Source organism: Anomaloglossus baeobatrachus, chromosome 6 (genome assembly GCF_048569485.1).
Source record: "Anomaloglossus baeobatrachus isolate aAnoBae1 chromosome 6, aAnoBae1.hap1, whole genome shotgun sequence".
In the NCBI taxonomy this organism is placed as follows: domain Eukaryota; kingdom Metazoa; phylum Chordata; class Amphibia; order Anura; family Aromobatidae; genus Anomaloglossus; species Anomaloglossus baeobatrachus.
The window spans coordinates 476,039,667-476,053,614 of NC_134358.1; the positions used below are offsets into that span (position 1 = coordinate 476,039,667).

The 13,948-nt window shown below is 42.4% G+C and overlaps 1 protein-coding gene across 4 annotated transcripts in view; it reads left to right on the forward strand.

Annotated features, from left to right (window-relative positions):
* The window catches only part of OSBPL3 (oxysterol binding protein like 3), a 297,701-nt gene that overhangs the window by 211,332 nt on the left and 72,421 nt on the right, over positions 1-13,948 (forward strand). For all 4 annotated transcript variants that reach the window (XR_012724374.1, XM_075315350.1, XM_075315352.1 and 1 more), the window contains 4 exons: positions 4,459-4,626; positions 6,129-6,255; positions 8,675-8,778; positions 11,025-11,120. Coding sequence is in view for 3 of the 4 variants with exons in the window: in XM_075315350.1 (XP_075171465.1) it covers positions 4,459-4,626; positions 6,129-6,255; positions 8,675-8,778; positions 11,025-11,120 (495 nt within the window). In the remaining variant the exon portion in view is untranslated. The remainder of the gene's footprint in view (positions 1-4,458; positions 4,627-6,128; positions 6,256-8,674; positions 8,779-11,024; positions 11,121-13,948) is intronic.

Here is a 13,948-nt window from a genome sequence, read left to right on the forward strand (position 1 = left end):
GAATAGTCACAAGCCTAATTAGCATAGGGAAACTAACCTTCTAATCATTTTTTTTTTTTTAAACATCGGTTTGGACAACCGCATAAGACAGGGATGATTAGGCTGGGAATTTTGGCCCACACACATGCCTGCTACTAGGTTAGGGGCCTAGGAGACCTGACAGGTTCCCTTTAAGCTCCAAGTTTAACCTGAATTTATCTAATATATAACGCTGAGTGTATGTGTGTGTGTATGTCCGCTAAAGGAATCCGCACGGTCGTATTTACAATCACAAATTTTTGCACAGACACCCTATGTAACTCAGGGAACATCATAGACTGGGAAATGTAACCCCATACTTTACAGTTACACACCAAAAAACGTGCCTCCATTAAAGTCATAGGAGCTGCGAGCTATAAGGTTATTAATAGGAGCTGTAATTGGTTGCTATAGGAACAATGGACCTTCATAGTATAAGAAGCTTATATGTGAGGTAATAAGATGTGGGGAGACGGATAGAGAGAGACACAGATAGAAAGAGACAGACAGTCAAAGACAGACAGAGGCAGACAGACAGGGAAAGAGACAGAGACAGAGTGTCTCTTTCACTCTGTCTCTTTCACTCTGTCTCTTTCACTCTGTCTCTTTCACTCTGTCTCTTTCACTCTGTCTCTTTCACTCTGTCTCTTTCACTCTGTCTCTTTCACTCTGTCTCTTTCACTCTGTCTCTTTCACTCTGTCTCTTTCACTCTGTCTCTTTCACTCTGTCTCTTTCACTCTGTCTCTTTCACTTTGTCTCTTTCACTTTGTCTCTTTCACTTTGTCTCTTTCACTCTGTCTCTTTCACTCTGTCTCTTTCACTCTGTCTCTTTCACTCTGTCTCTTTCACTCTGTCTCTTTCACTCTGTCTCTTTCACTCTGTCTCTTTCACTCTGTCTCTTTCACTCTGTCTCTTTCACTCTGTCTCTTTCACTCTGTCTCTTTCACTCTGTCTCTTTCACTCTGTCTCTTTCACTCTGTCTCTTTCACTCTGTCTCTTTCACTCTGTCTCTTTCACTCTGTCTCTTTCACTCTGTCTCTTTCACTCTGTCTCTTTCACTCTGTCTCTTTCACTCTGTCTCTTTCACTCTGTCTCTTTCACTCTGTCTCTTTCACTCTGTCTCTTTCACTCTGTCTCTTTGTCTCTGTCTCTTTCACTCTGTCTCTGTCTCTTTCACTCTGTCTCTGTCTCTTTCACTCTGTCTCTGTCTCTTTCACTCTGTCTCTGTCTCTTTCAGAGACAGAGTGAAAGAGACAGAGACAGAGGGAAAGAGACAGAGACAGAGGGAAAGAGAGACAGTTACTATCCCGGTCAGCGTCCGGGTACTACAGCTAGTATTAGTATATTTTTAAGTTTACCCAAAAAGAAAATGATCTCCACTAAGCACTTTCTGAAGGGTGTTTCTTATAGGATTCATTCTGTGTGAGAAGGACGCCGGTTGGGTATATTTTCGTAGTTGTTCTGATTTTTGTTTTCGAGCATTTTATCGTCACCAGTAAAGCAGATGAAATGTGGCATTTCCTTCATCAGATTTATTATGACAGCCGTAATTTCAGCAATTTTTGTTACAGCTTTTTCCTCTCGGTAGATTCATCACGGGGAGGTTGGCATCTGTCGGCTAACAGACGATCTTGTGCACACATTTCTGTGTGATTTCATTCACCGCCGCTCTCAGCTAGTAAACAACTTTATGAACTCTCCCAAATTCTGAGCCAGAGCAGGTGGGAAAACAGCAAGTTAGTCTCTATGATTACCCTTCACCGAACCCAACCAGATGGCTTTTAAAGCTGATTGTAGCAAAAAAATAGTTCTTTTCAGATGCACACCAAGGGCTTTGGACCATTACACAAATACTGGGGCTTTCAATAAAAAAGAATGACAAAAATTCTACAGCTAGCTCTGTCACCAATTTCCCCCTGTGGATGTCTTTGGACAATTTTTCATATAAACAAATTACTCTGCCATCTAGAGCTATCAGTTTTTTTTCCAGCAGAGAAATTAGTTTGAAAAATGCTCAGAATAGTATGAAAGAATAAAAAAATTGCATACCCCCTTACCAATTCTTATTCTTGCTGTTCCTTCTCACACTAGTCCTACGTCACTAGTTTCTGTGAAAACAGTGACATCCAAAAACACAGGGACAGGTTACACTGTTGCCAATCATAGGCTGTAGTGATCACACATCTGTGTTGGGACATCATCACTCCATTTACAGTGAGTTGTCATTTTCGCAATCTCCTTTGGAGCCCTACCTGACGTGTAAGTACAAGGATGACAGGGGCCTTCATTAGGCTTGCGAATTCAAAACATCCCACTGGCACCCAGTGTTTACACAGACTGCAGCATATAATCGGTTAAATTGTTAGCTCCACCTATGGGCCACCAGCACCCACCATGTACAGAACAGGCTCACCTGGGTCATACTTCCGCAGCCAAAATATATGTCAAAGTCAGGAAGGAGTTAAGAATCTATTTTTTTTTGGTGGGTGTCTGGAATAAAGGGGCCACCGGCTTGGCAAGGAGGTGTAGCCAGCCCTATTCACTTGAATGGATCAGTGTTTCAGTTCCACGCACAATGGGTGCCGGGTGAGACGCGGAGCAGGAAAAACTGTGAAGGGGTTTTAGCACGTGTTATGGTCACTACCATCTACATGGCTCTAACTATGCAAGTGTTCATGAAGACGATGCCTTTATAAATAGAAGCCACCTAATCGCAGTAGGTCCAGATTCCTAAACGTTCTCTGGGAAAATGTAGCATTATATACTGAGCATGACCCTAAAATTGTGTTCCACTAGTCCTTAAGGACCACCAACAGATCATGTTTTGGGGATTATTTTAGTATTATTCACCTAATTCTATCACCTCTGCAATGCTAAGGAAATTCTGAAAACCTGATCTGTTGGTGGGCCTTGAGGACTGGAGTTGTGGAACTTCCGTGATGGAGGGTCTGCAGAGCAAGAGTCATTTTAACCCAGCAGCTCTTCAGTCTGGTCCTAATAGGGTATGTAGACATGGGCTATCCCATCATCCTTAAAGATTAACCATTGCATTTTGTTTTTTGTTATAAAGCAATAATGCACATGTAATATATTTTAAGAGAACTCTTCCTCCTCCTTTAAAGAAAACCATACAGCATGGATCAGACGTGGCTGCATGATTTCAGCTGTATATGTTTATAAAGGGATGATCCAAAGTCAAACTGAATCCCAATATATGTAGGGCCGTAATCTAGGCTGTTTTCTGATATGCTTGTGACATCACTAGCGGGGTCGGCGCTAGTCTCCTGAATCCCAGGTATTGACACTGCCCTGCTGCTGGCAGCTTATTTACTGTTCTGAGCCGACAACAGAGTGGACAATGTCACTGTGCAGATCGTACAGTGCACAGCAAGCAAGGAGGGACACGGCAAGGACGAAGCAGACCCTGAAAAATCCTTCACTGATGGTGCTTCGTTTCCAGTAGAAGGCAGGGGCTGTGAATGTGACAGTATTGGGATTCTTAAACGAAACGTCATCAGACAGCAGATGGAAAAAAAAAATACAATAGCAGTTAGTGTAGTTGGGGAACGGTAGGGAATGTATAGCACAAGTATATTCGAAAATAGCTTAGATTACGGTCCTAAATAGATAGGGATTTAAATGGAAATTTAGTTTGACTTCGGACCACCCCTTTAACTCTAAAATGCTACACTGTTTTAAGAGAAAAATGTAGTTTAATAGTAGCCAGGGCCTGAGCCACATGGGAGACTAGTCAGACAGGCATATCCTTGGAGGCTTTTCCCCCGCCTTTAAGGGATAGGACTTTCTCCCACGCATACAGGGATAGACTGGTCACTCCTGAGTAGTGGGTGGGGAGAAGCCGTTGAAGACCGGCCTGTCTGACTAGTCTGCCATGCGGTTCTGACCTTGGCTGCTATTAAACTGTTTTTATCAGAAATAGTGCAGAATTTGAGTTAAACATATATAGCTGAAATCATGCAGCCATGGTCTGATACCTGCGGCTGAGGATCTAGCACATGTATCAGCTGTCAGGTTCCCTTTTAATTCTCAATATTCTCAATTCCGGGTAAAATGTGTCTTCAGTGAAGACAGACTTTCCCATTACTGAGAGAGAAGATAGCAGTTGGTGCCTCTAAAATTCTATGGCGTAAAGGGGAAGAAGCCAGAGACACACAGACATTCTACTGCAAGTTCTCCTGAAAAGACCGTTACACTTTAAAGAGCCGAGAAGAGTCAGGCGATGCCCCATGTAGAAGACGTAATGGCTGCCATAATTTTTTTTGCCTTCTAGCTTACCTTAAAAACATAGATTAGCTAGCCGTCTGAGAAAAATAGTAAAAAGAGAGGGAAGAACATACTCTTTACTTTAGTTTTTTTTTTGTGATTTTCAATTATTATGCTCCTTTAATGGCATTTTTTGTTTTTGTGATCTCCTACAGGTGAAACCTCCGGAGGTCTTTGAGGACTGGGTACTGAAACTCCGTGATCATCGTCTTTTTCGTCAGAATGAAATTTCTGTGTTTCCCCATGATATAAATACTCCGTTTTACCCACTTCTCTCAGCCACAGAATCCGCTTCCAGTTTTGACCCTATTGCCAGTCCACAGGTAAGTAATTACATTGATCTTTTATGTCTCACGTATGAGCCGAATGTGGAATGCCCTACCGCAAGAGGTACCGTAGTAATGGCAGACACTATAACAGCTTTTAAAAAAGGGCTGGATGATTTCCTCAGTACACACAACATTGTTGGTTATAAATGATTTAGTGACAAAAAAGTGTATGGACCTAGATCTTTTTTTCAGCCCATGTAACTATGTATATTTTATGCTTCATTATCAGGGAATGGTTTATCTGTGGATTTTAGCTATTTATTTATGCATTTTTAGCTATTTAGATGTGCATTTTTTGGCGATTTAGTTATGCATTTTTAGCTAATTATGCATTTTTTGGCTATTTAGTTGTGCATTTTTGGCTGTTTTGTTGTGCGTTTATGGCTATTTCGTTGTACATTCTTGGTTACTCTTCATAAATGATAAAGGGAAGGTGCCGTGATTTGTAATTTTGTATTAATAATTACTGATTATGGAATCAGTTATTTGTAATACAAAATTAAATTGTTTATTTAGGTTTTATTTAATTATATTTTTACTCAAACACTGTGGGCTGCCATCTTGGATTTGTTGTGTGTAACGACAGTTACACACCTCAAATCCGGCGGTCCCTGTGCATAAGAGATAGTAGTTGGCGTCCGACTACTATCTCCTGCACTGTGGCTGCTCCCTGCTATAACCTGCCCTCTGCGTTGCAACAATCCTGGGCTGCTGCAGGCTGCTATTTTTAGGTTGGGGCGGCAATAACCATGGGTCTTCCCAGCCTGAGAATACTCTCGGACTTTATCATGGCTGGGTATCAAAATTGTTGGGGATCACACACCGATTTTTTTTAAAATACTTCTTTAAATAAAAATGCACACGGTCCCTCTTATTTTGATACACAGCCAAGATAAGCGCACGGGTGGGGGCAGCAGCCTGTAGCCGTATGCGCTATCTGCTGGGTATCATAATATGGGGGACCCTATGGCAATTTTTTCAATTTATTTTTACACATAGTGCCTGGGATTGCAAGTAGTCAGACACACTGTTACACAGGGTGGGGGTGCATCTGATTGCAACCAATCAGAGACGCTGGGACTGACTGTGGGCGGGAGAAGCAGTAAATATGCATGAGGTTAATGAGCAGCTCCGAAAGTAGCATTACAGCTGCGCCGGAGACTGGAAAGTCTAATGCACCTGCTCTAATCCCCTATCCCATCTACCATCATTTTAAGGCACCGGATTATGATCTTCATAGACTTATATGGGGACGGGCATCCGGGCAGATATCTTGGATCAATTCCGATCTGTAACCAGGTTTTTTTTCTTTTTTTAAAACCCAGTTGGACCTGCCGATCCTGGTATCTTTGGGTCCGCCCATTACTATTCATGACGTGTTTTATTAATCAAGTTCTCTTGTGTAATGTGGCGTAACATATATTGAGAATATCCAGCTCTTGCGCAGCTCATTAATAGACCTTGACTGATGTGTGATTTCTTTCTAACGATCACAGGAAACTCCATTCACCAGGCAGAATTCGCTGAAGCTGGCGGGGGGCCTAAACTTTCCCTGTTTAAATAATGAAAGCAAAGTTCCAGCCTGGCTCCAGTCTAACGATGATATGGATAAATGTGCTAAAGGTAGCTAACTACATTGTGGCGCCATTGCAGGAAAGCACGATAAATAATTAATCTGATTTATAGTGGTGCGGTTATTTTTCCCGTGCTTGGCTGCCTGGGCAGCACTTCTCCTCCCTTCATTGTATTACAATTTCTAACATGTTTATTTATTGTATAACAGATGGAGTAGAATAAATTGCGGAGAGCGTGACGCCATGGCACTTATTTCGTTCTACTTTAATATGCAGGCTTTATTTTGCTAGTGGCTTTGAATGTCCTCAATGAATCAGAAATTACCCGATAATCATCATTGCACATAATGTACTATTTCTCCATGTATGAGGCAGTTATTGCCACTGTCTTCATATTACCCAGTGTAAGACCTCCATCCTATCCATGAGGAATATAGAAAACAAATCCGCTCTCCACTTATACATTCTTGCCTTTCCCATGAGATCACAATGCTGGCACATCTTTTCTTAGAACTCTGCATTATGTCGTTCTTCTGTTATTCTTCCTGGAAATGTATAACTAAAATGGCAACTGGGTGAGTCCCTACAACACCAGAGGGCACAGACTCACATCAGTTTGTAGTTTTTCATTAAAGGGACTCTGTCAGCAGGTTTTTTGCACTGCGCATGCTCCGTATCAAGCCGCATCCGTCAAAAAACGGACGGGCTGCATGGAAAAACTTATGCAACGGATACGGTTTTTTTCGTCGCATCCGTTGCATAGGTTTTTGAGCCGGATTGAGCCGCACTGAAAAAACCGGATGTGTGAAAGCAGCCTAATGGAACAGACACAAGGGTCATTTCTAAGAATGAAATAAATCCCATGGGTCAGTGTCTGTCTGTTTTACAAACTGACTGCACATGGGTGAGAAAAACTGTTTCTGCACCAAAACCCAGAGTGTTGGCAGGAAAAACAGTGTGTAAAATCTGTGCATTTTTGCGGCATTTTTTTTTCCATTGATGGGTGAAAAACGCTATATTGACATGCTGTGGATTTAAAATAAAAGCTCAGAAGCTTAAAGGGAACCTGTCAAGTCCATCCAAGATAGCAACCTTCACAAAACTCCCTTTCTAATCCGCCCTGTAAAACCATCATCCTGTAAACTCAATGTGTAAAAAAAAAAAAAAAAACACTTACTGTTTTCGTTTTTTGTATTCAAATTAGATGTTAAAAATGAATGGTAAAAACAGACGTGTAAGATGTCCGATAGTTAAAAACGATTTTTTTTTTTTCTGGCCGAAATAGAGGGTCTTTTTCATATTCTCTTCTGAGCTCAGCCAAGCTGTCTGCAGTTATGATTGGACTGTGTCAGACTGTGGTGAGATGCCCCCTAGTGACCCCAATGCTTCATATATTTCTTTGCAAATTAGATCACTTCTGGAAGGAAACAAAACCTTCTAGTAACTTCTAATAGGTAATAATAGTTAATGCCCTAGGTAGCAGTAGCAAGACAGCTAATTTGCATATTTTTTTTCTATAGTGATTGGCGAGTAATAATAATATTAATTTATATAGTGCCCTTAATTCCATAGTTCTTTACATACATTGGCAACACTGTCCCCATTAATGCTTACAATCTAAATTCCCTATCTGTATGTCTTTGGAGTGTGGGAGGAAACTGGAGTACCCGGAGGAAAACACACAAACACGGGGAGAACATACAAACTCCTTGCAGATGTTGTCCTTGGTGGGATTTGAATCCAGGACCCCAGCGCTGCAAGACTGCAGTGCTAACCACTGAGCCACCGTGTCGCAGTAAGATTTCATATTCATCTGTTATCTGTAAAGGGGTTGTCTAGTTCAGTAACATTGACTACCTAGTCTTAGCGGCCACTTCCGGGTACTAATCTGAAATAGGAGCTGTTTTGTAATACCAAACATTGTCTGATATATACCTGGCCACCGCAGGAGCTTTTTACAACTGAATGATGGGGGTGCTGGATGTCGGACACCCACCATTATGATATTGATCCAGAGGTTAGGTACTCATTGTGTCTTGACTAGATCACCCCTTTAAGCAGAGCCAGTTCTTTCCTAAAGCTTCATAAATCTCCAGAGTTAATAACTGAAGAGCGGCACAAAACAGAGTTCCAAAATATGGTGCCCCAGAATTGGTCTTCAATATGAATCCAAGACATGCCAGGAGAGCTAACAGACCCTCTATGAAGAGGTCGCCCTCTAAATCACTCAAGGTCGGGCCCTATTTTAACAAGAAATATACAGTGTGATTGTACAGAGTGATATTTTTTCAGTCATATTTGTTTTTATCAAAGCTTCTCATTGATAGGTATTTGTGTATCATGCATGTTTTTGGCCAGGATAACCGATCTCAGCAAGCGAGCAATTGTAGGTTTCCGGGCTGTTGGGTTCTGCCTTTAATATCTTGGCAGTATGGTATGTCACAGCAGTGCTGTTCTTTGCTCCGCAGACCTTTCCCAGTGTCACATCTATTTGGTGGAAATGAGTCAACTTCTTCAAAACATGGAGGTTCTTCATAGGACGTATTCTGCACCTGCAATAAATGCCATCCAGGTATCCGGAGACGCTTTTTCAGATTTGATACTTACATTTTTAATCATTAAAATGTTACCACCTGTTTTACACAACCTGATTACTTTGTATTTTTGTGAATACAATTTCTGCATTTGTATGTTCCTCTGTTATTCTTCCTGGAATTGTATCAATAACGTGACATTTATGTGTTAGTATTATCCTTGCCAATGGAGTGAGGCTTTCAGTTTAACACGGTCAATGGCATTTATATTGATTATTGCATTTGCCACAACATGGCATTCAGTAGCCTGTTCCATAATTTTGTGCCTTGTTAGTTAAAAGGAACATGATAGAAATTGACCCTGTTCAGAACCTTAAGACCCCCATACACATTAGATGCCTTTTAGCCAATCATCGTTCAGCCAGTCGCTTGTTAGAGATCTACTCCATACATACACAAGAACGCTTGGTTTGTTCGATCATTCCTTTTTTCTCTGAGAGAGTAGTATTCCAGTAGCGGATACTCTGGAGCCCCCATACACATTTGATTGATGGCCAATCCAACCAATATTTGCCTATTTCTGCGAACGTCAGTCGAATGTGTATGGGGGCCACTACTTTTGGTTCAATAAAACTCCCAACCTATTATCCGTATAACCCAAGCTACAATGGACCTCCATCTAGTGCGTTTGGAGGGGTCCCGAATCCTCCAGATATCAGGGGTGAGGTAAAAAGTTTGGGCTGTGAATTTTTTAGAATTTCAAAATATCCAGTTAATTTGTTCTATGAACCAATAAGCGGGAAGATAGGCACCATACACCTTAAATGTCAGTCGGCTGAACAATGCTTTGGCCGATTTTTCGGCCAACGACCATCTCAGCCAGCCCTCCCATATGCCGGAGAGCTCGCTCTGCCACCAACAGACATCTTTTCCTGTAGCTCATTTTCGGGAGAACCATATGATCCTTAGTTCCAAGATTTGCATTGCCTGATTCCCCCAACAACCAGTTGGCCAGCACTCCCTTAGGCCAAGTTTGTATGATCTGTAGTCATCCGTTAGAACGGATCTGTTGGGAAACTGTTTTCTGCCGGATCCGTTTTTTTATCATGTGAGTCTATAGACAACGGATCTGTTAACTGATTATTTAGCCATCCATTGTAACGGATCCTTTGTTTACTTAACAGAACTGTTACAAATGGACGACAAATAGCAATCCGTTAACAGATCTGTTGTCGATAGACTCCACATTTTAAAAACTGATCCGGCATACGTTCTTTATCAACGGTCAAAAAAGTTGTGTTTGCACAAGTTTTTTGGAAATGGATTTCTAACGAAACTATGATAACGGATGATTACAGGACATGCACATTGGCCCTCAGTCTAATCTATATGAGGGCCTTAAGACCAAGCAAGCTTGTAATGTTTGTTTGACCAGTTTTCGTTCCTTTCAGGTGTGAACATGGGTCCAACATAGGCTCTAAAATTGGATGCTGAATGTTTTTTACTGTAGACAGATCATATATAGTATGTGGTATGGCATTTAAATTGAAGTGTCTATCCCACAAAAACATTTATGGTTGATGATAAAAATCATAAAGCTATGGGCCTGAAGGCTAGGACTCCCAACAATCCAGAGAATGGGAGGCCCAAAATACTGTGTGAATGGAATGGTAGTTTGTGTGCACGACCCTCGCTCCACTCATGCAACATTCACGTACTTTTAGGTCTTGGACCCCATGGAGATCACATTCAGGAGATACAGGCTCTCTTATGTAGGGGATACTTTCACGCTTATATCAAGAAAATCAACAAGGGAATATAAGGGAAATGTTTAATCTGTCCCTTGTTCATTCATCCAATTCTAGTTTTAATAAAACAAAATCCATACTTTCAGGCTTCAGTGCATCTAACATTGAGAAAAATTGCATTTTTTTTTAATAAAATATCCTGGTGTTTTATGTATTGATATCTAATGATGTAACATTGTAAAACTTACCGAGCCTTTTCTCAAGGACAGATGGTCACCTTCAATGGGTCGTGAAGATCCCATGTTTCCTGATCTATTAAATGCAGAATTGATCATGCAGAGACCGTACCAATCCCACTAATGTCTCCATGAGGCGTCCTCCACACATAGTGCAATGCCTTTTATGACTCTAATTTAGCTGTGTAGATTGAGGCTTTGGTTTGTGGTTTTGTACGTTTGTGTGTAGCTGCTTCTTGGTAAGTGTTAGATTTCCTGGAAGCCGTTCTTCTAATATCTGCTCTTGATGTGTTGTGGAAGGTCGGTGCTTTTGAAAGTCCCAAGAAAGAGAAAGGAATACACAGGAAGAAGTGGAGGACAAAAGGCAACAACAAAGATGCTAAAGGCTCCTTACAGGTAGCGGTTTATGTTCCTCTCATTAGTTTTCATAGCAATCAATAAACAAACAAATTAATGATTGATCTCTGCCGACACCCACGACTATTAGGAATGTATTTTCCATTCTAAAGACTAAGGGGTACTTCTCACATAGCGAGATTGCTGCTGAGTCACGGTTTTTGTGACGCACCAGTAACCTCATTAGCGATCTCACTGTGTGTGACACTGAGCAGCGATCTGGCCCCTGCTGTGAAATCGCTGCTCGTTACACACAGTGCTGGTTCATTTTTTGGACATTGCTCTCCCACTGTTAAGCACACATCGCTGTGTTTGACAGCGAGAGAGCAACGATCTGAATATGCAGGGAGCCGGCTTCTGATAGCCTGCGGTAAGCTGTAACCAAGGTAAATATCAGGTAACCAAGCAAAGCCCTTTGCTTGGTTACCTGATATTTACCTTGGTTTACTAGCGTATGCCGCTCTAAGGCTGCCAGTGCTGGCTCCGTGCACACGTAGCCGGAGTACACATCGGGTAAATAAGCAAAGCGGTTTGCTTATTAACCCGATGTGTACTCTGGCTACGAGTGCAGGGAGCCAGCACTAAGCGGTGTGCGCTGGTAACCAAGCGAAGTGCTTCGCTTGGTTACCCGATATTTACCTTAGTTACCAAGCGCAGCATCGCTTCCACGCGTCGCTGGTGAGATCTGTCTGATTGACTGCTCACCAGCGACCATGTAGCGACGCACCAGCGATCCTGACCAGCTCACATCGCTGGTGGGATCGCTGGAGCGTCGTTAAAGTGTGACTGTACCCTTAGAACTGGAGGATAACCAAAATTTAGAGACTTGACTTTATTGAAAATGGGAACCTGCGAAAGTTTGGTTCCATCTAAGATATTTTCTTCAAATAATTTCTACCAACATAATAATGTGTTGAGCGGATCCGGATCGGCAAAATCCGGATCCGCATGGTTTGAGTACCCGATCCGAGTCCAACCCGGACGCGGGATTCCAGGTGCACGATCCGGATCCTTCTTCTTCTTTCCCCCCCCCCCCCCCCCCCCTCACTCTCACTCTCTCACTCTCTCTCGTCCCCGGATTCCACTCCCTATTGACATATATAGGGCCGATCGGATCCGGACTTCTTTCTCAACCCGCCAGACACGGATTTTTCACTATCCGCTCAACTCTAATAATAATTCAATATACTGACAAAATCTATGTATAATCCATGTAATTACTCTTAAGGCCTAAATTATACCTTTCAGGGTGTTTTCCTAGACCTTCATTGATGGACTGGTTTAAGGTGCCCTGCATTGCATCGGAAGTAGAACAGCGCCATACATTGTGTAGTGGCTGTAAATGGTACTGCATGGTCTTTCCTGTTAAAGTGAATGGGACAGAGCTTGCAGTAAGTAACACAGTACTTTATGCCACTCCACATGCAAATGACTTTGATAAAGCTTGTACAGAATGTACAGACCTGTGCCACTTCTAGTGTGTGCATGGCACAGTCATTGGTAAGGGGTGCCCAGAATCAGATGTGGACCCCCCACCAATTTTATAATGATGACCTATCCTAGATGAAGTCCTAGAAAACACCTTTTAAGAGCCTAGAGAATCCCATATACACTAGTTTCCACATAATATTGAATTTCAACTCTTAAAAGGAATCAGTCAGCACGTTTTTGCTATGTAATCTGTGTAAGCAAAGAAAAATGTTATTCTATCAAAACTGCTGCACCCAGTACATTAAAGGGATGGTTCATTACTCAGTATTAGTGGCCACATCAATGTAAATCTCATAGGGAAGGCTTTTCTCTAATACCTTGTGTAGTAAATTCTGACTCTGAGCAGCGCTATTGTGATACGCACATCCCCATCACATGACCACCGGGCTCCGTGACCTCTGAGATCCGGTGATGTCACGTCAACTTCCAGAGGACCCGAAATCACCGAGGCTGCCCCAGTCTCCCTGAGTGGCTGGGCTGTGGGCCGAGTTTCACCGCTCATCACAGCCCAGCATGTCGTGCGCTCTGTCCTTCTCTGCATAGAGCTGCAATCGGTAGTGATGTTGGGCTGTGACCAGCGGTGAAACTCCGCCCACAGTCCAGTCACTCAGGGAGACTGCAGCCGGGCTCGTTGATGTTGGATCAACTGGAAGTTGATGTGACATCACCAGATCTCAGAGATCCCAGAGCCCGGGGGTCAGTTCATGAGGATGAGCGGACCGCAATAGTGACACTCAGAGGCAAGAATGTACTATACAAGGTATTTGAGAACAGCCTTCCCTAAGAGATTTATAGCGATGTGACCATTAATGCTGAGTAGTGAACCACCCCTTTAAGAGCTACATTGTTGGAATCAGGGTCTCTGTCCCTGCATTGTGCTGCTGTCAGATTACATCTGGTGATGAATTTCCTTTAAATAATGCACTGCTGGCTGATTCAGAGTGGCATTTAGTACTGGTAGTTACCATACATATTAAGGCACTGGACCGTTGCTTAGTGTGCCACCCTGTAACTCCTGCCCTGGTGTTTGCTTTTGGAGGATTATTTTCCAATACTTATTTTTTTTACTAGTTTACATGCAGATCTAATGTGGACGGCTAGCAGCAGTGGAGACGTCATGGGTTGCAGCTCACCGCTGTCGATTTAATGCTCGGCGTGTAACCATCGCCTTTTCGGGCATTAGTATAGAATTGCTGCTTGTTCCTCTCCCTGTGCTCCTGTGTATAAAGCCATTCTCCCTGAGGTCAGGTTGTACTTGCAGAATTAAACTGGGGAAAGTGAAATATTTGTTCTATTTATTTCTTTGTGCTTTCTGTCCAAGCAGAAATATAATCCTT